The sequence below is a fragment of the Macrotis lagotis genome, chromosome 1 (genome assembly GCF_037893015.1).
Source record: "Macrotis lagotis isolate mMagLag1 chromosome 1, bilby.v1.9.chrom.fasta, whole genome shotgun sequence".
NCBI classification, from domain to species: domain Eukaryota; kingdom Metazoa; phylum Chordata; class Mammalia; order Peramelemorphia; family Peramelidae; genus Macrotis; species Macrotis lagotis.
The window spans coordinates 867,581,241-867,604,782 of record NC_133658.1 but is presented as its reverse complement, the minus strand read 5'-3'; the positions used below and the strand labels follow the sequence as shown (position 1 = coordinate 867,604,782).

The 23,542-nt window shown below is 39.9% G+C and overlaps 1 protein-coding gene across 1 annotated transcript; it reads right to left on the bottom strand.

The window, feature by feature from the left end:
* Positions 1–559: 559 nt before the first annotated feature.
* Positions 560–22,244, bottom strand: IFNLR1 (interferon lambda receptor 1). Its single transcript, XM_074218120.1, has 7 exons — positions 22,171–22,244; positions 10,896–11,019; positions 9,066–9,247; positions 7,604–7,746; positions 5,789–5,948; positions 5,542–5,660; positions 560–3,696 (listed from the first exon to the last, which is right to left on the bottom strand). Exons 1-7 carry the CDS (start codon positions 22,226–22,228, stop codon positions 2,920–2,922), a joined length of 1,563 nt encoding a protein of 520 aa, XP_074074221.1. The 5' UTR covers positions 22,229–22,244; the 3' UTR covers positions 560–2,919.
* Between the last annotated feature and the right edge of the window lie 1,298 nt (positions 22,245–23,542).

Genomic DNA, 23,542 nt, shown 5'->3' with positions numbered 1-23,542 from the left:
ACAGCTGGGTGATTGTTGGGTGTCTGGGGCCAGATTTGGGCTCAGGTGCCCCTGGCTCCAGGGCTGGTGCTCTGTCCACTGAGCCACCCGGCTGTACTTATTATTATTATTATTATTATTATGTTTAATTTAAATTTTTTCTCTTTCCTTTACTTTCATTCATGTGGGTATATCTCTGGGGGAGGGGGCATTATGTTTACTCTTAAACAAGAATATTTTAGTAATGTATAAAAAAATCATCATTTGTATAAAAATAAGAATAAATAAATTTATTTAAAAAAGAAAGATAATCAAGGAAACTACATTATACTAAAAGATATAAAAAATAAAATGATATTTAAAAACTTCTCAAACATATATATATATATATATATATATATATATGGAACTGAGTTAAAGTTGCAAAAATAAGATTTATAAGATAAGATAATTTGGTAAATGATCAAAAGATAAAAACAGGCAGTTTTCAGAAGAAATAAACACTACCTATAGTTATATGAAAAAAATGCTCTGAATCATATTTAATTAGAGAAAGACAAATCAAAACAATTCTGAGGCACCATCTTACACCTACCATAAATAATGAATGGTGGAGGGGACTGGAAAAATAGGTACATTAATGGACTATTGGTGGAATAGTGAACTGTTCCAATCATTCTGGAGAACAATCTGGAACCTTTCCAAAAGGCTATAAAACTGTGCATACCCTTTGATCCAGCAATACTATTACTAGATCTGTAGCTCCGAAGAGATAAAAGGAAAGGGACCTATATGTACAAAAATATGTATTACAACTCTTTACGGTGGCAAAGAATTGGAAATTAAGCAAATGTCCATCAAATGGGGAATGATTGACTAAGTTGTTGCACATGATTGTGATAGAATATTACTATGCTATGAGAAATAAGGGGATAGTTTCAGGAAAAAAAAAACATGGCAAGATCTATATGACCTGAGACAACACGAAGTGAGAAGAAGTAAAAGACCATTGTGCACAGTAACATCGAAGTTGTAACGATGATCGGCTGTGAAAGGCTTGGCTACTCTGATCAATACAATGATCCAAGAAAATTCCAAAAATTCATGATGAAAATAAAGTACTGTGTACTTCCAAAAGGAGAACTGATGAACTCTGAATGTAGAGTTGTAATGTAAATTGAAGTATAATTTTCTTTTTCCTTCCTTCCTTCCTTCCTTCCTTCCTTCCTTCCTTCCTTCCTTCCTTCCTTCCTTCCTTCCTTCCTTCCTTCCTTCCTTCCTCCCTTCCTTTCTCTCTTTCTCTTTTTTCTTCCTTTTCTTTTTACAATATGGTTAATATAGTAGTATATTTGTATGATTTTATATGTATAATTGATATACTGCTTGTCTTCTTGATAAGTGGGGGAGAGGTGGGGGAAAGAGAGAAAATCTCAAAGTCAAAATTTGATAAGAAGAGAATGGTAAAAATAAATTATATAACTACATACATTTATATATATATATATATATACAAATAAATATTTATTTTTAAAAAAGAAAAATAAAACCACAATGCCCCACAATGGAGTTCTTCACATTCCCATAGGACATTCAAGATTTACAAAGCACCATCTACACTATGCTCATGGTGCAAAAGTCATTCTGATTTGGCTAGTGCTACAGTGGTGAATGACCTTCACACAGAGCATACCAATGGATGTTCCTTTCTTTGCCTCTGAGAATTCTTAGATTCCTCCAAAGCATAGGTCAGATTCCACATTATCATGAGCATGAACATTCATGCTATATGTATGTATCGTCCATCAGAATGAAAAGTCTTTGAGGTTCAAGACTTTAATTTGTGTTTTTGTATCTCTGGTACCTCATACAGGACTTTGCAAAAAAAAAATATTTGTTGAATTAAATTGAATTCTGCTGATAAGGAAATGAAGCTCAGATCAAAGCAAATGGATTTGCCTATGACTTCACACTAATCAGCTATAGTCACCTAGTGAGCAGATCTTTGGTGTTCTGACTCCATTTTGGATCGGTTTTCTCTATAACATGGGGTTTCTAGGAATTTCCTTCTTTATCACATGAAAAGATTGGACTAAATGATCATAGACATTTCTTTTTAGATCTTAGATCTGAAGCTGGAAGGTGATCCAGTAAAACCCACTCATTTTACAGATAAGGAAACTGAAACTCACAGAGGTCTTGCCAAGGACACACAGACAGTTGATGGCATTGTTGGAATTTGAACCTAGGTCCATTTGGATGCTTGCCTTCCCACTCAACACAACTGAAATATCGTTTACCAGACTACTGCTGAGTGAGGTGAATAGAAACAACAGAACACTGGATATATTAACAGCAACACTGAGTGATTAACAACTATGATAGACTTAGCTTTTCTCAGCAGTACAATAATCAGACAATACCCAAAGCCTTGTGATGGAAAATGTCAACCACATCCAGAGAAAGAACTATGGAGTCTGAATGCAGAACAAAGCATGGTGCTTTCAACTTTTCAAATTTGTTTTACATTTTTTCCTCTTGTGGTTTATTCCCCCTTTTGTTCTGATTCTTCTTTTACAGCATGACTATTATTGAAATAGATTTAACATAGCTATACTTGTGTAACCTATATCAGATTACCTGCTGCCAGGGGGAGGGAGGAGGAAAGGAAGGAAAAAATGTGGAATTCAAAATCTTACCCCCAAAAATGAATGTTGAAAACTATCTTTGCATATAGTTGGGAAAATTTTAAAAAGTTATTTGCCACTATGGGTTCTAGAAGTAGTCTGGTTATACCACAAATACTGATGAGTTCATCTTTGAACTTCCTTGAAGTATCCAGTGGACCTTTAGAACATGGGAGAAGCTGAAAATTTCTGAAGGCCTGGACTAAGAGAACAAGACAAAGAGAGTTTTTGGAAACTAGAGAGAGTGATAACTAAGTCAGTGAAGCCTATAGTGTATTTGTTGATAATCCCTGACTTTAGGCCTCTTGGGGTATTCATTCCAAAGGCCCTCCATCTCATTTCCATTGGTCATTTCCTCTTCTTCCTTGTCTTCTTCCTCTTCCCCCTCCATAAACCAATCCTCCTCTTCCTCAGACCTGTCCATGGTAATTACCAATGTCTTCAGAGAAGCCAGGGGTTCCTCAGGGAGGATCATCAGTCCAGGAGAGGAAAGGTCCAAGGGCACTGGGGAGGCCCTGGAAGACAAAGCATCTTCTGAATACTCTTTTATAATTTTTGACTCCTTCAAGAACATGGAAGATGACAGACAGAGGTTATCCCCAGAGATGCTATCCTTGATCAAACAGCTTGTCTTATCTGATTCTCCCCAGGAAGAGTCAAACACATTTCCACTATCTGAAGTGTCTATAACTAGGGAGAAATCACATCTGAGAGGGGTTCCTGTAGACTCTAAATTCTCTACATTTGTCTCTGCTTCCCCCATTCCAATCACCAGGCCTTCTAAGGGAGGAATTCTAAGGTAAGGTTCAAAGGTTCCACTGTCATCTGTATCCTCAGATTCTTCCTCTTCACTTTCCTCCTCAGTCTCATGGTCCTCCATCTCAGATGGCTGAGGGATGTTTTGACTCCTGGATCCTGAGTATGGTCTTCTTCTATTACACAAATTATTCTTGGGGCAGATGAGCAAGTCCCTAAAAGACTCTTGTCTGTTCAGTTCTAATGTTTTCACAGGGCATCTGGATGAAGAAAAGTCCTAATTTGGGGTGGAGAGAGGAGAATGGAATCATTAGGTTTCAGTTTGACCTGTGTGGTATTTCATAGGTGAAGGGTATCTGTCTTTTTGCCCCAGTAGGTCCACATCTATCCTGATGTAGTTGGACCAACTCTCCCCCTTGATCTTATTCTCTCTTATTCCTGAGTAGAGGAGACAGGATCTCACTTTTGACCTTTTAAAAACCCTATGCCAGAATCCCAGTTAATGAATCTGAAAGTAGGGGATGTGGTTGTAAGCTTCTCTTGATAAGGGCTGATGCTATGATACTGATATTTGGTGCTTTCCCAGTTTTGCTTCCTTATTCATCCAAGAGGAAGGTCCTTGAGATCCTACCATGTGAAAAAAATCATTTGGGAATGGGATACTTAACTTAGAAAAGAAAAGACTTAAGAAGGATTGTAATAGTCATCTTCAAGGATCTGAAAGGGGACAAAAAGGGACAAGGGACTCTATTTGATTTCTCCTTAGCCCCAGAGGGTAGAATTAGGGGCAACAAGGAAAAACTGCATAAAAGCACATTTGATACCTTCCAAAATGTTCTGTGAGATAATGGATTCTCATCCCTCAAATTCCTTAAGAGAAGCCTAAATGAACACTTGTCAAGAAGTGGATTGGTGTAGAGATATGGGCTGGTCAGGATGAATTGGACAGGTGCCTCCCACCTCTGCGATTCTCTGATCTTGTGATCTCAGAGGCCTCTTCCTGATTGCCTTTCCCTAGCATCTATCTCATCTACCCTATCACCCCCTGGGACTTTGTTCTCAAGTTGATGACATCATCAACTGATTCTTGAAAAGAGGTTCATTCATCAGTACCTAAGATGTTCTTTCTCATTGAGATCTGCATTTTGTTAGAGAATTGTGGTCATATCTGGGAGATGTGAGACAAGTTATAGTCTGGGGCTCTACATGAAGTCATTGTCTGACTTTGAGCAAGCCTCTTTTCCTTTCTTGGTCTCAGTTTCTTTGTAAAATTAAGGAGTTTTGACTAGTTGGCCCCTTGGGTCTCATCTAGCTCTGACAACATTCTAGGTGGTGGTGCTACTGCAGATAGAGGACTGGATAGATTCAGAGAGACCTGAATTCAAAGTCAACCTCAGACATTTCTTGTTGAGTGGTCCTGAGGAAGTCATTTTACCTCTGTCTGCCTCAGTTTCCTCAACTGTAAAATGAGGCTAACAATAATCTACCTCCCAGGGTTGTTGTGAAAATCAAAGGAAATAGTCCAATGTCTGGCACATAGGCCTAAATGCTTATTCCACTCTTTCTCTTCAATGTGTCCTTGTAATACTGACATTCTATGACTGAAATGCACTAATTTTGCTTTTCTGTGTTCTAAAGCCCTTCCCAGCTCTGACATCCTGTGTTCTGAGGTTCCTTCTAGTTCTAACATTCTGTATTCTAAGAACTCTCCCAGCTCTGACATTCTGAATCCTAAGGGACCTCTCAACTCTGACACTCTGTGTTCTAAGGTCCCTTCAGCTCTGACGTCCTATATTTTAAGGCTTCTCACAGTTTTGAAATTCTGAGTTCTAAGGCTCCTTCCAATTCTGACATTATATGTTTCAATGTCTCGTTCATCTCTGGCATTCTAGATTATTTGGAAATGCAATAGTGACAGAACTTTTAAAATACTAAAATAGTGCCTCCAAATAGTGGAATTTCAGGCGACTTGACAAGAGGTGAGTGAAATGGGGCTTTCATGATGTTCCTCATGATATAGCCAGTTAACCCCTTTCACTACATGTGAATCTGTCCTTGTCAATGAGGACTGTACCATTATGGCTTAGTGTTCCCTCTTTTCCACCAACCATCTTTGACATACCAAGTTCTGTGGCATCTTTGCCTTCTGGAAATAGATGCTCTTCAGGAAGAACATCCAAGACAGAATGGCAATTGGCAGGAATAATAGCAGCACCAAGACCAGCATCCTTTCCTGGGTTCCTTGGGAGAAAAGAAAATGGGAGCCCTCTGTCCTTTGAGTGTATCAAGACTTGTGGGAAAATCTTCCTCTTTTGTCCCACTTGGCCTGACCTGGCTGCATCCCATAGTCCTCTCCTCTTAGGTCTCACCTGGGGTCCCCAGCAGGAAGCAGATTGGTTGAGAGAAGTTGCTGTACTTGAGGGTGTTTATGAAATATATTGTCCGTGCACTCAAGCAGTAGTTCCCTGTAGAAACTGAAGACAAAGGGATCTTCACCTCTTCATCATGGGAGATAGCCTGGGCCCGATTCTGTCCAGAAGAAAAGGGAAGAGTAACCCAGAATGACTGTAGCGGTATTGACTTCTCTTGGAATTTTAGAAGACTGCCTGGTTTGAGTGGGAGTACATTCTGTTATGGACCAGATTAGTCTAGAGACCTATGGGGCTTCTGGTTCAAAATGTTGACTAGGCAGCTGGTGATATGGGAATGAAGCCAGGGAGAGAAACAGAGAGAAAAGGGCTAGATATTTTGTCTTGGGAGTCATTAGCATAGGAATGATAATGAAATTATAGGAACTGATAAGAAGTTAAAAGAAGAATGAAAAGAGAGCTGGAAAGAGAGTACCAGTCAGAACCTTGGGAATCACAGGCAATTGAAGTGGTACATAATATAGCTAATGATAATAGAACAAAGATGAAAGGTTATGGACCCAGAGTGTTGCATATTATGCTATACTAAAGTGATGTATTGGATGGTTTTGCAAAAATCTACTTTGCTCAGGCAAATTAAAACAATTCTGAGGTGCCACTTCACACCTATCAGATTGACCAATATTACTAAAAAGGAAAATGATCAATGTTGGAGGGAATGTGGGGATAACTAGGACACTAATGCATTGTTGGTAGAGTTGTGAATTTATCACAGCTTGTCAGTTATGAACCTTTCTGGAGAGCAATTTGGAATTACTCCCAAAAGACAACAAAAGTGAGCACACCCTTTGATCCAGCAACACAGCTGTAGATCTGTATCCTAAAGAGATCACCACAAAGGGTAAAAAACCCACATATATAAAAACATTTATAGCAACTCTTTTCATAGCGGCAACAAATTGGAAATTGAAGGAATGCTCATCCATTGGGGAATGATTAAACAAATTGTGGTATATGAATGTGATGGAACACTTTAGTTCTCTAAGAAACCATGAGAATAGAACTTCAAAATAGCCTGGAAAAACCTGCATGTGAGTGAAGCGAGCAGAACCAAAAGAACATTGTACACACTAACAGCAACATTAGATGATGATCGACTATGATGAACTTGTCATTTCATCAGTATAATCAGAGACAATTCTAAATGTCTTGTGATGGAAAAAATATCATCCATATCCAGAGAAGGAGCTGTGGAGTTTAAATGCAGACCAAAGCTGTCTATCTTCAATTTTTAAAAGTTGTGTTGTGTATTATGTCTTTTTTTCTTCTAATGTTTTGTTCTCTTTGGATTTGATTCTTTTTTTCACAACATAATTAATATGGATCTATGTTTAGCATGGTTATACATATGTAGCTTATGTTAGATTGCTTGCCACTGGAGAGGAGGGAAGGAAGGGAGGAAGAAAAATGTAAAACTCAAAATCTTGGGGAAAAAATGGTTGTTGAAAATTACCATTGCATGTAGCTGAAAAAAAAATAAATAAAATATAAAACTTAAAATCTACTTTTTCTTTGGCTTTTTCAGTCTTTATTATATGGTTTACTCGCTGCCAAAGGAGGAAGGATGGACATATTGGAAATGAAGGTAATGTAAAAACTCAAAATACATCAGTAATATTTTAAAAATAATAATGGCACTAGGCTAAAATAGAATGAGGCAGAGAATGGTTTTACAGGGAGGAAGGATATTTGGGATGTCAGAAGGGATGGATAGAATGTGGGAGAGAAAGTGCTGATCACAGCTATATTCTTTACCTTGTTTGGGTTCCCCTCCTTCCAGAATTCCACCTCATATTTCAGGCTCATAAGGCCTACACAGTGAGGCAACTCATAGGTGGCATTGATGCTTAACATCTCCTTGTTCCAAATCCAGGTCAGTATGGGTGGGGCTGGTTCCACTGTCATATATAGAAGAGGTCAATTGGTATGGAGTAGGAATAGTGGAGGGCTCTTCCAAGGTTATCTTATCTGACTCCCTCCCTCTAGGGAGGAAAATTCTATACCTAAGCTAGGATAAGCTCTCAGAAGAGCTCAGGAAATATCTATGACTTCTCTCCCTCCTGTTCAATCCTCAGCCTTAGGGGACTTATTAACAGGCACTGGAAAAAGGTCAGCAGATATGAAATCAGTGGGCCTGGGTTTGATTTTCTGAAGGGAGAGGATAGGGTAGAAGGGGTATGCCAGGTGGAAATCAAGAAAGACTTCTTGTAGGAGGTGACCTCAGATATGACTTGAAGGGAGTTTGTAACTGTGGGAGGGAGGGGTGAGGAAGAAGAGCATTTGTAAAAACTTCCATCAAGACAGTGGCCACCCATAATTAGAAAAGATTGTTGATGAAACATACTATCCACTCCTGGTCAGAAGGGTATGGTGTAATGCCATGAAAAGAATTTGTTTTATGGAGTAAATGAATCCTACCTTCTGTAGGTCTTTTGGGGTTCCTTCTCCTCACTAGTGGCTAATTCCTCCCCTTTCTGATTTCTCTCTTTTTTTACTTCTCCTGTTGTCTCTCCAATTAGAATGTGAATGCCCTGAGGGAAAAGACTATTTTTGCCTTTCTTTGTAAAATGACTGGAACATATTAGATGCTTAAGAAATACTTGTTCACTCATGGTCAATCAACCAGACTCAATAAGACTTGTAAACTGATTCTGCATTAGGGATGAGGAATGAGGAAGCATTGGGGATGGCTCTGAGGTTTTGAATCTGATTGACTGGACAGAAATAGGAAAATTAGGAAGAAGATCCATCCTGACAACAGGAAGGAAGGAGAAGGATAGGAATTATGATTTGTGAGAACTCTTGCAGATGGACATTTGAAGGCCCTTCCATCCTTTTGGTTCATGGAGAAATAATCAAGGCAACTGAAAACACATTATACTATTATCTTTATAGAGAGCATTAGTGTATCATGAGCCTCTGAGATTGCTGGAGTATGAGCTTTCTCTATTGATTACAAATGTTCTATAATCTTTTGTTTTAGAGTTGTGTGAGACTGAAACTAAATGGTTTGTCCATAGACATCTGATTAATATTGGGATGTGAAACCAGATCTTTATAATTCTTAGCTTAACAAACAAAGTGAATGAATGAATGCAATATAAATGAGTTCTTAACAATCAATACTATTCTTTAGTATTTATCTATGAATTTTTTAATTATGGATTTTTGAGAAGTAAAAGGTAGAGAGTAAAAAGGAAGAGAAACAGAAATTTACCATCAAAGAAATAATCCAGGATGGGGGATTCTACCCAGGTGGAGTGGATTCCAGGAGCCATTGCCCGGACTCTTGCCTTAAATTTGAGGTATAGATCCTGATGCTTCAGGCAGGTGAGGTTACATTCTTCCATGGTTATCCTCATACAATGTTTGACCTTCCTCCAGCGCTCATTCTCAATGCTGAGGAAGGAGTAGATGATACATCATAAGTTGGTAGTTCCAGAACTAAAGCTCATTTAGTTCAACCAGTTCATTTTACAGAGGAGGAACAGGGATTAATTGACTTCTCAGGATAACACAGGCATAAAAGACAGCTAACAAGGATCATGGGGCCCCAGCTCCTGGTGTCTACTCATGGCCAAGTTCCTGGTTTACAACTAGAGGCCCTTCCCAACAAACCTTTGTAAGCTACCAAGACACTCTTGTAGATTCAGTTTCCCCACTTTTACAACACAAATAATTATGCCTGCTCTTTTTTGCCTTGCCAGAATGCCAAGAGGACAGGGTTTTGTAAACTTTAATGGAATCTAGGAATGTGAGCAGTCATTATCATTCATGTCCCAGCTCAGTTTCCTTGGGGAGCTCCCAGAAGAGACCATCCAACTTAGTTCTGCTTGGAGATTTCCAGTGATGGAGCACTCATGATCTGAATTGTTATGTTGGATCATGGGCCAGTCCTTTCCACTTTCATGATTACCTCACCAAACTAGGGTTTGAAGGGATTTCAACCATTATTTAGCTCAAAAGGGGAAGGAGCTTGCCCAGCATCATAAATGGTAGTAAGCACCCAAGATATGATATGAAACCAAGTCCTTTGACCATAGAATTGGGCTGCCAATCCTCCAGATGGTCTTCCTTGCACTGATTTTAAATCCACCTCTTTAGAATTGTCCCTATCATTTAGGTCTTGGGATTTAGCTCTTGAGATCAAGTAGAACAAAACTTTTCCATGGGATTCGCTCCACATACTTGAAGTCAGCCATTCTGCACCTCTCAATCTTCTCTCACCTAAGCATCCCATTGTTCCCTACCAATCCTTGCAGAGTTCACTGCAGCCTTTAATCTAGTGTCTGCTACATGATAAAGGTTTGTTGACTGACTTGTCAACTGGTCTCCAGACCTTTCATAATCTTAGCTGTTCCCCTCTGCCTCATGTCTAGTTTGTATAGGGCCATCTCCCAACATCCTGATTTATATCTTGTCACTTCACCTACATGGCTCTGGAGGAGAAAGTGAGACTGGTGACTTAGCACAGTCCTGCCTCACTTAAATACAATTCAATTGCAAGTCATGGCATCATTTCCCTGATGTCATGGTCCTTCAAGAACAAGGACAAAACAACAAAATAACAATAGTTTATAAAGGCTGATAAGAGTAGTGGGTGACCCTGGAGTCAAGAAGACCTGAGCTCAGATTCTGACTTAAGGCAGTTACTAGTTGTATGAGCTTGAACAATTCACTTCTAACCTTCTAGACTCATTTCCCTCATATGTAAATTTAAAGAGTTAATCTGAATGACATCTAAGTTCCCCACTAAAGGGAAATCCATAACCCTAATTTCTTGAGTTTCTTGAGAACAAAGCTATATATTCCCCACCCCACCCTATCTCCAAATCACCCAGTAGAGGGCTGGATTTTTCATAATATTTAATATTAGTATTTGTTGACTTGAACTGAATTGAAGCAACTGGCCCAGTGAGGCTGTAGGTCTCAGTTAGCCTTGACCTCACCTTGCAATTTCTCCAAACACTCCAAAACTCTCCCAATTCCTCCCCCCCCATTCCTCTTCTACATTCCCATCTCCCTCAAGCCAGAAGCCTCTACCTACCTCTGATAATTCACCGTATAAGTGATATTGTTGGGATAGTTGGATCCTGGGCACCATGCTAGATAGACACTGAAGTTGCGGAAAATCAGGGTCACATTCTGTGGACGGGCCAACACTGGGCTCCCTGTAGGGTTAGAAAAGGTTGTCTGAAGGGGTGGCTAGGTGGTACAGTGGACAAAGCACCAGTCCTGAAGTCAGGAGTACCTGGGTTCAAATCTGGTCTCAAACACTTAATAATTACCTAGCTGTGTGGCCTTGGGCAAGCCACTTAACCCCATTTGCCTTGCCAAAAAAACCCTAAAAAAAAAGGTTGTCTGAAACTCCAATTTTGGACTTTCCCATCATCACCTCCAGACTCTCCCTTTATCAGTAGCACCATTATTGTTCAGGTATTTCAGTCCTATTCAATTCTTTGTGACCTTTTTTGGGGTTTTCTTGGCAGAGATATTAAAATAGTTTTCCATTTCCTTCTCTACCTTATTTTCCAGATGAAGAAACTGAGGCAAATAGGGTGAAGTGACTTGCCCAGGATCTAACAAGTGTCTGAGTCTGAAATTTTTCACATTTATTTTATTTTTAGTAAAATGAGCATTTCCCTAACATAGTATGATAAAAAAGATGATTCCACATGAAACTACAAATCTATTGTATGCAACTTGCTATTCCTTTTACATATATAATAAAGCTATCAGGTAAATTTCCTTTCTTTTTCTTTTTTTTCTCACTTTCTCCCCCAGGTCTGATTCCAAGTCTGGTGCTCTCTGTATAGAGTCACCTAGCTGCCCCAATAGTATAATAATAATAATAATAATAATAATAATAATAATAATAATAATAATAATAATAAACCATAGCTAGCACTTTAGCATAATATTTTAAGGTTTGCAGAGAATTTTAAAAATATTACCCCATTTGATTCCATAACAACCTTTGGAGATGTGTGCTCTTATTATCTTCATTTTACAGATGAAGAAACTGAGGCAGAAAGGAGTGACTTGCCCAGGATCACAGAGCTAAATATCCATTGTACCACCTAGCTGCCTATCACCATTATGAAATAACCTCCTCTTGTTTGACCTTCATATTATTCAAGCTTATTACCCAAGTCAGAATCCAACAGCTCTTATCTACCCACCCTCAGTGAAATTAGTGTCTGAGTCATTGTCTCCCTCTCCATCTCCACTCTTGCCCTCAGGTGAGAGGCCTTCAACATACAGGTTGATGTTCCCTCAAATATTCTAACTTCCCATTTCATCAACTACTTAAGTCCCATCTTCAACTATTTCTCTCCTCCACTTCAGCTATATAAAGGGATGGCCATAGCCTTGATATTGTCATCACTTCTAAATGTTCTGTTTCCCTATGAGGGAGTGCATTGTAGAAGATTTGGACTAGACTCCTGGCTCAGACACTTACTATCTGTGTTTGGACACCATTCTCTCCCATCACATAGGCTCTCAATCTAACTTTGCCATCATTTGATGCCTCACTCTCTCTCACATCCCATAGCCAACCAGTAACCAATTCTATAGTTTGTCAACTTTTCCTTCATTAACATCTCTTGTAAATACCTCCTCTCTTCTGACACTGCTGCCATCCTATCCTGGTACATGACCTCTTTACTCCTGGACTATTGTAATAGCTTGTTGGTGGATTTCAATCCATGCTATCCTTCACTCAGATATTCCCCCAAAGCCTCCTAAAGTACAGCTGTGACCAGGATCTACTGTAGTGAACACTAAAATGGCAGACACACCAGTGCTGCAAGAGGAGCAGGCTATCCTGAGGGCCCCATATCCTTAAAATAAAGTCTAATGTCTCCTTTCTACCACCAGAATAAAATATAAAAATCCTGTTTGACTTTGAAAATCCTTTAGAATGTGACATTTTTTTTTTTAGGTTTTTGGGGGGGTTTTTTGTAAGGTAAATGGGGTTAAGTGGCTTGTCCGAGGCCACACAGCTAGGCAATTATTAAGTGTCTGAGGCTGAATTTGAACTTAGGTACTCCTGACTCCAGAGCCGATGCTCTATCCACTGCGCCACCTTGCTGCCCCTCGAGAATGTGACATTTTAAAAAAAAAATCTTTCCAGTCTTTTTTTTTTTAAATAGGAGAGTTACTAATGTTTTCTTTCTTCTCTTTGGATCTGATTCTTCTTTCACAATATGTTAGATTTTGATCTATGTTTAGCATTTACATTCTTACAAATGTAAAGCATTGGGGCAGCTAGGTAACACGGTGGACAGTGCATCGGCTCTGGAGTCAGGAGGACCTGGGTTCAAATCCAGACTCAGACACTTAATAATTGCCTAGCTGTGTGACCTCGGGCAAGTCACTTAACCTCACTGCCTTGCTCTCCCCGCCAAAATGTAAAGCCTATTTCAGATTGCTTTCTATTGGGGGCAGGGGGAAGGGAAGGGAGGGAGGAAGAAAAAAATATAAAACTCAAAACCTTGCCAAAAAAATGATTGGCAAAAAGTACCATTGTATGTAGTAGGAAATATAAATATAAAATATTTGTTAAAAATAAAATAAAATGTGAGAGTTAGATTAAAAGTCCTTTTCAGTCCTAAACTTAAAATCCTCTGAACTTCACAATTCCTTTGTCCAATCACGATCTGTTATCATTTCATCTCTCCCTATCTTGTGATTTCTTCCCTTATTTTTTGTCTTTACTGTATTTATGACACTCCCTGCCTCTCTTCTTTTTCAGGCCATCACTCAACTTCCCTTCCCAATTTCATTGCCTTGCCCTCATGTCTTATTAATTGTTCATCATATCTTTCCAAAATTCAAACTCCCACCTTTGTTCCTATGCTGTGTACACTAAACAGAGTTGAAGGAAGTCACAAAACCAAGATGACTGAGTCCCCTACATATTTTTGCTATTAAATCTCAGCTAGGTACTTCAGTAAGAGAATCCTTCTTCTCCCTAATCTAGTATCTTTTACATTTTCAACATTGGCTCTCTGACCCTATGTACTTTCTACAGGGTCCCATTTCCCTTTCTAACCTCTGACCATTCAGTGAATGATTTCTATGGCAATTGGGAACGTCTAATAGATGCTTCTGAGGGCCCAAGGGCTCAGTGGAGGGAAGAAGTAACAATGGATTGCAAAACAACTGCCATTTCTGGGAAGTGTGAACACACCTTTCTCTGGGACAATTTCCAAAGTGAAGGATTTAAATGTTTATTTATTCTAAAATCATACAAGTCACAAGATATAGGGCAAGATGAAATCATAAAAGATGGGTAAAGGAATTTTGGAGTTCAGAACTGGAAAAGGCTTTAGAAGTCACTGAGTCTAACTCCCTCATTTTATAAAGTCACTTAACCCTGATTGCCTCACATGCAGGGTTCTCTCCAGGTGTCCTGATTCATAGCTGGTCACTGGCTCCAGATGACTCTGGAGGAGAAAGTAAGGCTGGTGACTTAATACAGCACCCCCCTCCCCCAATCTAATATATGTGCTTGTCATGGCATCACTTCCCTGATGCTAGGGTCTTCTTTGGGAATTAAGGACAAATATCATTATCATCATCATTTTTCTGACATCATAATAGAAACAGAAACAAAGCTGGAGAAGGCCAGAGAGTCCCATTAGTTCAATTTTATGAAGAAAGCGCTGTGGTATTAAGGAAAAAGCAATGGATTTAGAGTCAAAGTTCAAATTCCAGATCAGCCACCATCTGTGGGACCCTAGGGATAGCAATGAATCTTCCTGGGCCTCAATATCCTCATGAATGTACTGGGAAAGATGGCCTCTAAGATAACTTTGAGCTCTGAATTTCATTCCCTTACCCTTATGACAGATGAGGAAACTGAGGCATGGGGGGAATGACTTAATCAAAGTCACATAGCTAGTTAAGTGGTGGGGCCAGTACCTTAAGTTTCTAGATACTATTTCATGTGGCTTTAATTTCCTTATCTGTCAAACAGGGATGACATTTCTTATATGTTCTATCGCCATTTCTGTTTTGAGGAAAGTGCCTTGGAAACTTAAAGTTGCCATGTGAGAGTTATAATCCTCAGAAGCTCTCAGGTATCAGGTGGATAAAGCTCTGCTTAGGTAGACATGGCTATGTCTCACCCTGGGCCAAGCTCACATTTGCTCAGATTAAATAGTTTCCTTTCTTAATGAGATCAGAGAAAACTAGGGGTACAATAGATAGAGTATTAGTTTTGGAGCTAAGAAGACTTGAACTTGAATCCTACCTCAGATACTTACTAGCTCAGTACCTCAGTTTCCTCATTTGTAAAATGGGAATACTATCACCTACTTCTCAGGGTCATTGTGAGGATTAAGTGGGGTGACACCCAGAAAATGCTTTGCAAACCTTAAAACTTTAAATAAACATTAGTTACTATTATTATTGTTAATATTCACAGAACAATTCTCCCAGAGTCAGCACTGATGCTAAGGGGAAACAAGACTATGGATTCTGATCTAAAAAAGTTTCAGTGTCTTTCCTAGAACAGAACTGGCTGGGGAAAGGAGAATGGCATTCTCAGATCATAGATTTCATGCTAGGAAGGCCCTTGGAGGCCACAAGAGTCAAACTTCTCATCTTACAGATGAGGAAACTGAGCCCTAGGAAAAGTTAGACAATCTTCCTGTTATAAGAAGTGCATCTCTATCCTCACTCAGCTCTGTCTTAGAAACTGCTGGCCTGGATGAAAAATAACTAAATGAAAGTGCCTGAGGCTGGTCCCAGAAAGGAGAAAGGAGAAAATATCTCTTATGCAGAAGGGAATATCATCTATTATTAGACTTAGCAGATTTCTTAGTTGATTTGAGTAAATTTATTTTTTCATCATTTTTATTTAGTATTATAAGGAATGGTTGTTATCTTGGGAGGGATTGGAGAGGGATACTGCAATATCAGTAGTAAACTAAAATTATCTGTGCTATTTCATATATTATTTATGTTTATATAGTACAATACCATATATAGTTTTTAATGAAAGAGAGAAAGCATTTCTTTGAGGAATTTCCTATTCTTGAGGCCTTTGACCTAAAACAGATCATCCAGTTATACTTGGGAAAATGGCTTCAAAAGTTTCTTTTACTTTGAAGATTCTGGTTTTGCTACAATCCCCCAAAACTTATTAAATGTCTACTATGTGCCACTACTGTAGCTGGGCAATGGTTGTCATTCTCCCTCTCCTAGCCTCAGTTTCTTCATCTGTAAAATTAGAATGTCGATATAGATTGAAGGTTCTTACCTTTTTTTGCATTATGGATTCCTGTTACAATCTGATGAAACCTTTTGACCATTTATCAGAATATAGTTAAATAGATAAATATAGATATAGATAGAGCTAGAGCTAGAGATAGAGATGGAGATGGAGATAAAGATGGAGATGAAGATAGAGATAGATAGAGATAGAGATAGATAGATAGAGAGAGAGATACAGATAGAGATAGAGATAGAGATAGAGAGAGATAGAGATAGAGATAGAAATAGAGATAGAGATAGATATATATGTAGAGAGAGAAATAGAGATGGAGATGGAGATAGAGATAGATAGATATATAGAGAGATGGAGATGGAGATAGAGATAGAAATGGAGATAGAGATAGAGATAGATAGATAGAGAGAGATAGAGATAGAGATGATAGAGATAGAGATAGAGATAGAAATAGAGATAGAGATAGAGATAGAGATAGAGATGGAGATAGAGATAGAGATAGATATATATAGAGAGAGATGGATATGGAGATGGAGATAGAGATGGAGATAGAGATAGAGATAGATAGAGAGAGAGATAGAGAGAGATAGAGATAGAGATGATAGATATAGATATAGATATAGATATAGATATAGATAGATATAGATATAGATAGATATAGATGATATAGAGATAGAGATAGATATAGAGATGATAGAGATATATAGAGATAGATATATAGAGAGATGAGATGGAGATAGAGAGAGATAGAGATAGATATATAGAGAGAGATGGAGATAGAGATAGAGATGGAGATATAGATATAGAGACAGAGATAGAGATAGAGATAGAGATAGAGATAGAGACAGATATATAGAGAGAGATGGAGATGGAGATAGAGATAGAGATGGAGATGGAGATAGAGATAGAGACAGAGAGAGAGAGATAGAGATAGAGATAGAGACAGATATATATAGAGAGATGGAGATAGAGATAGAGATAGAGATGGAGATGGAGATAGAGATAGAGAGAGATAGAGATAGAGATATGATAGATATAGATATAGACATAGATGATATAGATATAGATAGATATAGATGATATAGATATAGAGAGATAGAGATAGAGATAGAGATAGACAGAGATAGAGAGAGAGAGATATATATAGAGAGAGATGGAAATAGAGATAGAGATGGAAATGGAGATAGAGATAGAGATAGAGACAGAGAGAGATAGAGATAGACAGAGATAGAGAGATAGAGATATAGATGAGATAGATAGAGATAGAGAGAGATAGAGATAGAGAGATACAAATGATATAGAGAGAGATAGAGAGATATAGATATAGATGATAGAGATAGAGAGAAATAGGGATAGAGATAGAGAGAGATAGAGATAGAGATAGAGAGACAGAGATATAGATATAGATTCTATAGATTAGATATAGATATAGATGATAGAGATAGAGATAGAGACAGATATATATATATATAGATGGAGATAGAGATAGAGATGGAGATGGAGATAGAGATGGATATGAAGATAGAGATAGAGAGAGATAGAGATAGAGAGATAGAGATATAGATGATATAGTTATAGATAGAGAGTGATAGAGATAAAGAGAGATAGAGATGATAAAGATAGAGATAGAGACAGAGATAGATAGAGATAGAGATAGAGACAGATATATATATATAGAGAGAGATGGAGATAGAGAGAGATGGAGATGGAGATGGACATAGAGATAGAGATAAAGATAGAGACAGAGAGAGATAGAGAGATAGAGATATAGATGATAGAGATAGAGATAGAGAGAGATAGAGATAGAGAGAGATAGAGATATAGATGATATAGATAGAGATATAGATGATATAGATTAGATATAGATATAGATATAGATATAGATATAGATATAGATATAGATATAGATGATAGAGATAGAGACAGATGTATAGAGAGATGGAGATAGAGATAGAGATGGAGATGGAGATAGAGATAGAGAGATAGAGATAGAGAGATAGAGATATAGATGATATAGTTATAGAGAGTGATAGAGATAGAGAGAGATAGAGATGATAGAGATAGGGATAGAGACAGAGACAGAGACAGAGATAGAGGTAGATAGAGATAGAGACATATATATATATATATATATATAGAGAGAGAGAGAGAGAGAGAGAGAGAGATGGAGATAGAGATGGAGATGGAGATGGAGATAGAGACAGAGAGAGATAGAGATAGAGATAGATAGAGATAGAGAGAGATAGAGAGAGAGATAGAGAGAGATATATAGAGATATAGATAGAGATAGAGAGAGATAGAGATAGAGAGAGATAGAGATATAGATATAGATATAGATATAGATAGATTATAGATATAGATGATATAGATAGAGATAGAGATAGAGATGGAGATAGAGATAGAGATGATAGAGATAGAGATAGAGATAGAGATAGAGATAGAGACAGATATAGAGAGAGAGATGGAGATAGAGATGGAGATGGAGATGGAGATAGGGATAGAGATAGAGACAGAGAGATATAGAGATAGAGGTAGAGATAGAGAGAGATAGAGATAGAGATAGAGATGATATAAATATAGATAGAGAGAGATAGAGATAGAGAGAGATAGAAATAGAGAGATAGAGATAGAGACAGAGATAGAGAGATAGAGATAGAGAGATAGAGATAGAGATGATAGAGATAGAGATAATAGAGATAGAGATAGAGAGAGATAGAGATAGAGATAGAGAGAGATAGAGATAGAGAGAGAGATAGAGATGGAGAGAGATAGAGATAGAGAGAGCTAGAGAGAGCTAGAGATAGAGATAGAGATGGAGATGGAGATAGAGATAGAGATGATAGAGATAGAGATAGAGATGATAGAGATAGAGATAGAGATAGATAGAGATAGAGATGTAGATGTAGATGCAGATATAGGTATAGGTATAGATATAGATATAGATATATAAAAATAAAATATACAGGTTTATAAAGGAGACCAAGGTTGAGGAAAGCATGGATGTAAATTTTTTTCCCAGTCAAGTTTATCCTCTGAATTTCTTTTCCAAGTTAAGAATCTCTGGCCTAGATATTCATTAAGGTCTTTCCAGCTCTAAATCCTGTGATATGGGCTTTCTTTTGGGGGGTGGGAATGAAAGGATAAGTCATATCAGAGTTTTATAAACCCAGCAATCTATTTTGAGGGTTGGCTCTAAAATCCAGAAAAGGTAAATAAACAATTTACTTTAGGTTAGGCAGTGATGGATACCTCGGAAACTCTAGGCCCCTTGCAGTAGGTCAGTGCAGCCTAGGACAAGAACCCAAGAACTCTCAGGAGTGTGTGTGTGTGTGTGTGTGTGCATTCCTGGACCTGGCAAGCACTCCTGTGAATGTTGAGGGTAAGGGAAACATATATTTGCAAGGGTTTTTTGTTTTTGTTTTTCAAATCAATGGAGTTAAATGACTTGCCCAAGGTCACAAAGCAAAGTAATTATTAAGTGTCTAAGCCTAGATTTGAACTCAGATCCTCCTGACTCCAGGGCTGGTACTACTACACTACCTAGCTGCCCTTATATGAATTTTAGGAAGAACATATGTGACCCAGTAGAAAAAATATAAAGCTAGAATTCAGAAAAGAAACCTGGAATCTAGTTCCAATTGTGTTCTCAGCTTTCTGTGAAAAACTGAAAAGTTATTTCTTCTCCCCAGGCCTGTTTTTTTCTTTAAAATTAGTCAGCCTGGAGACAAAGATCCTAGATCAAATCCAGCCTCAGACACTTATAATTGTATGACTCTGGGCAAATCATTTAACTTTGGTTGCTTTGAGCAGCTGGAGAAGAAATTGGCAAGCTACTCTAGGATCTTAGGCAAGGGCCCATGAAATTATGAAGAGTCAGACACAACTGAACAACAACAAAATGAGGATAAACACACTGCCACTACTCTCCCTCATGAGGCTGCTATGACACAAGGCAGAATCACAGAATGCCAAACCTGGAAGGGACCAAAGGCATTCTCACACACACAGGAAAGTCAAAGCTAGAGGGAACCTTAGAATACAGAATATCAGAACTGGGAGGGTTTGCTGAACATTGAATGTCAAAAATAGAATGAATCAAAAGAGAAAAACTGGAAAACTATACTGCATGTCATCAATATTAATCAAAATTATTTTAGACAATTAAAACAACTCGATAATAGAAGGCGCTGTGGTAGAGAAAATGGTGAACTGATGGATTTAGATAATGTGGAAAAACTTTGAAGAAGGATACTATCCACCTTCAGAAAAACAGACGACAAGTGTAAATCAGTATAATACAGTCTTACATTTATGTCTATGAATGTTTATGGGAATAATGTATACAATTATAGATATCTATGAATATGTATGTAGATATATCTGTGTGTGTGTGTATATGAGTATGTGTCTGGGTGTATGGATGTGTGTATGTTTGGAAATATATACAAAACTATGTATATGGTATAAAGTATGTATGTATAATCCAAGCTTAATTGTAGCTTTCTTGTGAGGGAGAGGGGGAAAAATAAAGAAAAAAGCACAACAGGGAACAAAAAAAGTATATTTTGAATCATCTCAGGTTCTGGTGAGTACATGGAAAAAAATTTTTTGTATTTAAGTTTAAAAAAAGAACTTTTATAAAAAGAACATAGAATGTCAGAACTGAAAGAGTTGTTAGAACTGAGACTTTCAGAGCTAGAAGAGACTTAAGGATATCGAATATTAGAATTGGGAGAGTTGTTAAAACAAATTGTCAGAACTGAAAAAGACTTCAGAACATGGAATGTTAGAACTGGGAGTTCTTATATGCTGCTGTTGTATGTCCTTCATTTCTAAAGAAAACCATGACAACAGGAAGGTGATGTCATAACCTACAAGTGAATTAGATTTGATGAGAGAATGATGCAAAAATCTTCCAGAGTCTTCTGGATCCAGTGGCCAGATATAAATCAGCAGGACTGGAGGTGACCCTGGGTGCAGTGGGAAACTTTGGACTTTTAAAGCTAGATCTTTCCCAGGTCTCAGTTTGACAGAGCAACGCCCATTCGCTTATCTAAGTTAGGTAAAAGAGATATGAGACCAAGGGGCCAAGAATGTCCACCTTTACAGAATGTCACAGCTGGAAGAGGCCAAAGGGATTTTCAGACACAGCAAACTTGAGCTACGAGGAACTTTAGAACACAGAATGTTGGAGTTTGGAGGGTCCTTGAAAAAGCAAAGTTAAGAGCTGGGAGGGTTGTTAGCACACGGAATGTTAAAACTGAGTAAGACCTTTAGAACCCTGATGTTAGAACTGAAAAGAACCCTTAGAACAATGAATGTTAGAACTGAGAAGGACCCTTAGAACATTGACTGTTAGAACTGAGAAGGACCTTTAGGACAAACATAGAGCTGCGAGAGACATCAAGTATCACATCCACTGCACATGCTTCCAAAGAAAGAACCAGGGGAGTTATGTGTTTCCAGAACCTTAAAGATTCAGATACAAAATTCTGGCCAAGGCAGTTATTGTTGCTTTTTGGAGTGTCAACCGTGATTTCATTGGTACAGCAACTTCCAGGGAGGAAATGTCCTCCTTCGGACCTTAAAGTGGTGACAGCCGAGGCTTGCCCATTAAGTGAATTTGGGGCCCCACAACCCATGCCAGGGGCTCATTAGGGTTAGGGTCTGGTTCCCCCCACCCCAGTTCTCCCGGTGAGAATGGGACCTGTTTGAGCTTGCACAAGGGAAGGAGACAGGACGAAAAGGGGGAGAAGAGGGAGGAAAGGGGCGGGGGAGGAGAGAGGAGGAGGAGGAGGAGGAGGAGGAGGGAAGAAAAGGAGGCCAGGCAACTGGCAGCAAAGGAAGGCGCCGGCTTGCAGTCTCCGGCCCTCGGCCCCTGCACGTCTCCCGGCAGACTCTACTCACAGCCCCGGAGAACCAGAAGACCCGCTGTCTGAGGGGCGGCCCGCCTCTCCCGCAGCCCCGGGCCCAGCCTCCCAGCCGGGCCGCCCCCCGAGCCGGGGCCCAGCCGGGCCGCCCCCCGAGCCGGGGCCCAGCCGGGCCGCCCCCCGAGCCGGGGCCCAGCCGGGCCGCCCCTTACCCAGAGCTGGCGGCAGGAGGCAGAGAAGCAGCGGGGCCCAGAGGCTGCCCCCGGCCATGGTCGGGGCTCCGGGCCCGGTGGGCGCGGCTCCACTCTTCAGCTGGGGCCGGCCCGGCTCGGCTCTCACCCGGTCCTCCCAGCCCTGGGCCGGCCCGGCTCTCCCCAACAGGGCCCGGCCTGGCCCCACCCGTCCCCCGTTTTCTTCCCCATTTGCCCGGGGCTTTCCCGAGCCTGGCGGGGAAACCTGAGGCCCAGGCCGGGCTCCCCAGCGTAAAGTTCAGGGGTGTGGAGGGGCCCGCAGAGGGAGGGGAATGGGAGGTGCACTTCAACCCCAGGCCCTCGGCCCCCGCAGGAACGTGGGGAAAACGGGGTGCGGTGTCAACATTGGCAGAAGGCGGAGCTGGTGTGCCTGGCTGGAGTCCACCTGGTAGCAGCTAGGTGGGGCGCTGGATGGAGCACTGGCCTTGGAGTCAGGAGGACCGGAGTTGGAATCCAGTCTCAGATTTGACTCACTAGCTGTGTGACCTTAGGCAAGTCACTTCAGCTTGATTGCCTTGCATCCCGGTGGGCCTAGAAGAGAAAGTGAGGCTGGTGGCTTAGCCCAGCACTCCCTCACTCAAATCCAATTCTCCTGCTTGTCATGGCATCACCTCCCTGATGTCCTGAAGGACAAACATCATCATCTTCACCATCATCAGAACTCCCTATCACAAAACTCTAGCCCTTTCTGATTAAAGGAGGCCATGAAGACCTGGCTGTGATCCCCACTGCCCATAAAAGGTGGGGCTGGGGTTCTCACCTTAAATTCCAGTTTGTTCTTCATTCCCGAAGAAGCCCTTGATATCAGGGAAATGATACCATGACAAACACGTGAACTGGATGGGGGGGGGGGGGGCTGTGCTGAGTTACCAGCCTCGCTTTCTCCTCCAGAATCATTTGGGTGACTGGAGACGGCCCTGGATGCCAGGCAGTCAGGGTTGAGTGACTTGCCCAAGATCATACAGCTAGTAAGTATCAGAAAATGGATTCAAACTTCTGTCCTTCTGACCCCAAGGCCAGTGCTCTATCCACTGTGCCATCTAGCTTCCCAGATCTATTGGCTGGTGCTGATCTGTGTCTCAGCTCTCCCCAAGACTCCCAAAGACTATCAGGAGAGGCTCCTGGCCCTTGAACTTTCTTCTTGGACAATGAGGATGTGTGTGAATCTCTTCATCAGACTGGGGGCACCTTAGGGGACAACCTTCTCCCCTAAAGCTTCCTGGAAGCAGTACTCTGTTTCCCCTTCTTCCTAAGTACACACTCTGTATGTTAGAAAAGATGCAACAAAAAATCCAAGATCTCTTCCAAAAGAGGCATGGGAGGGGGAGGGAAG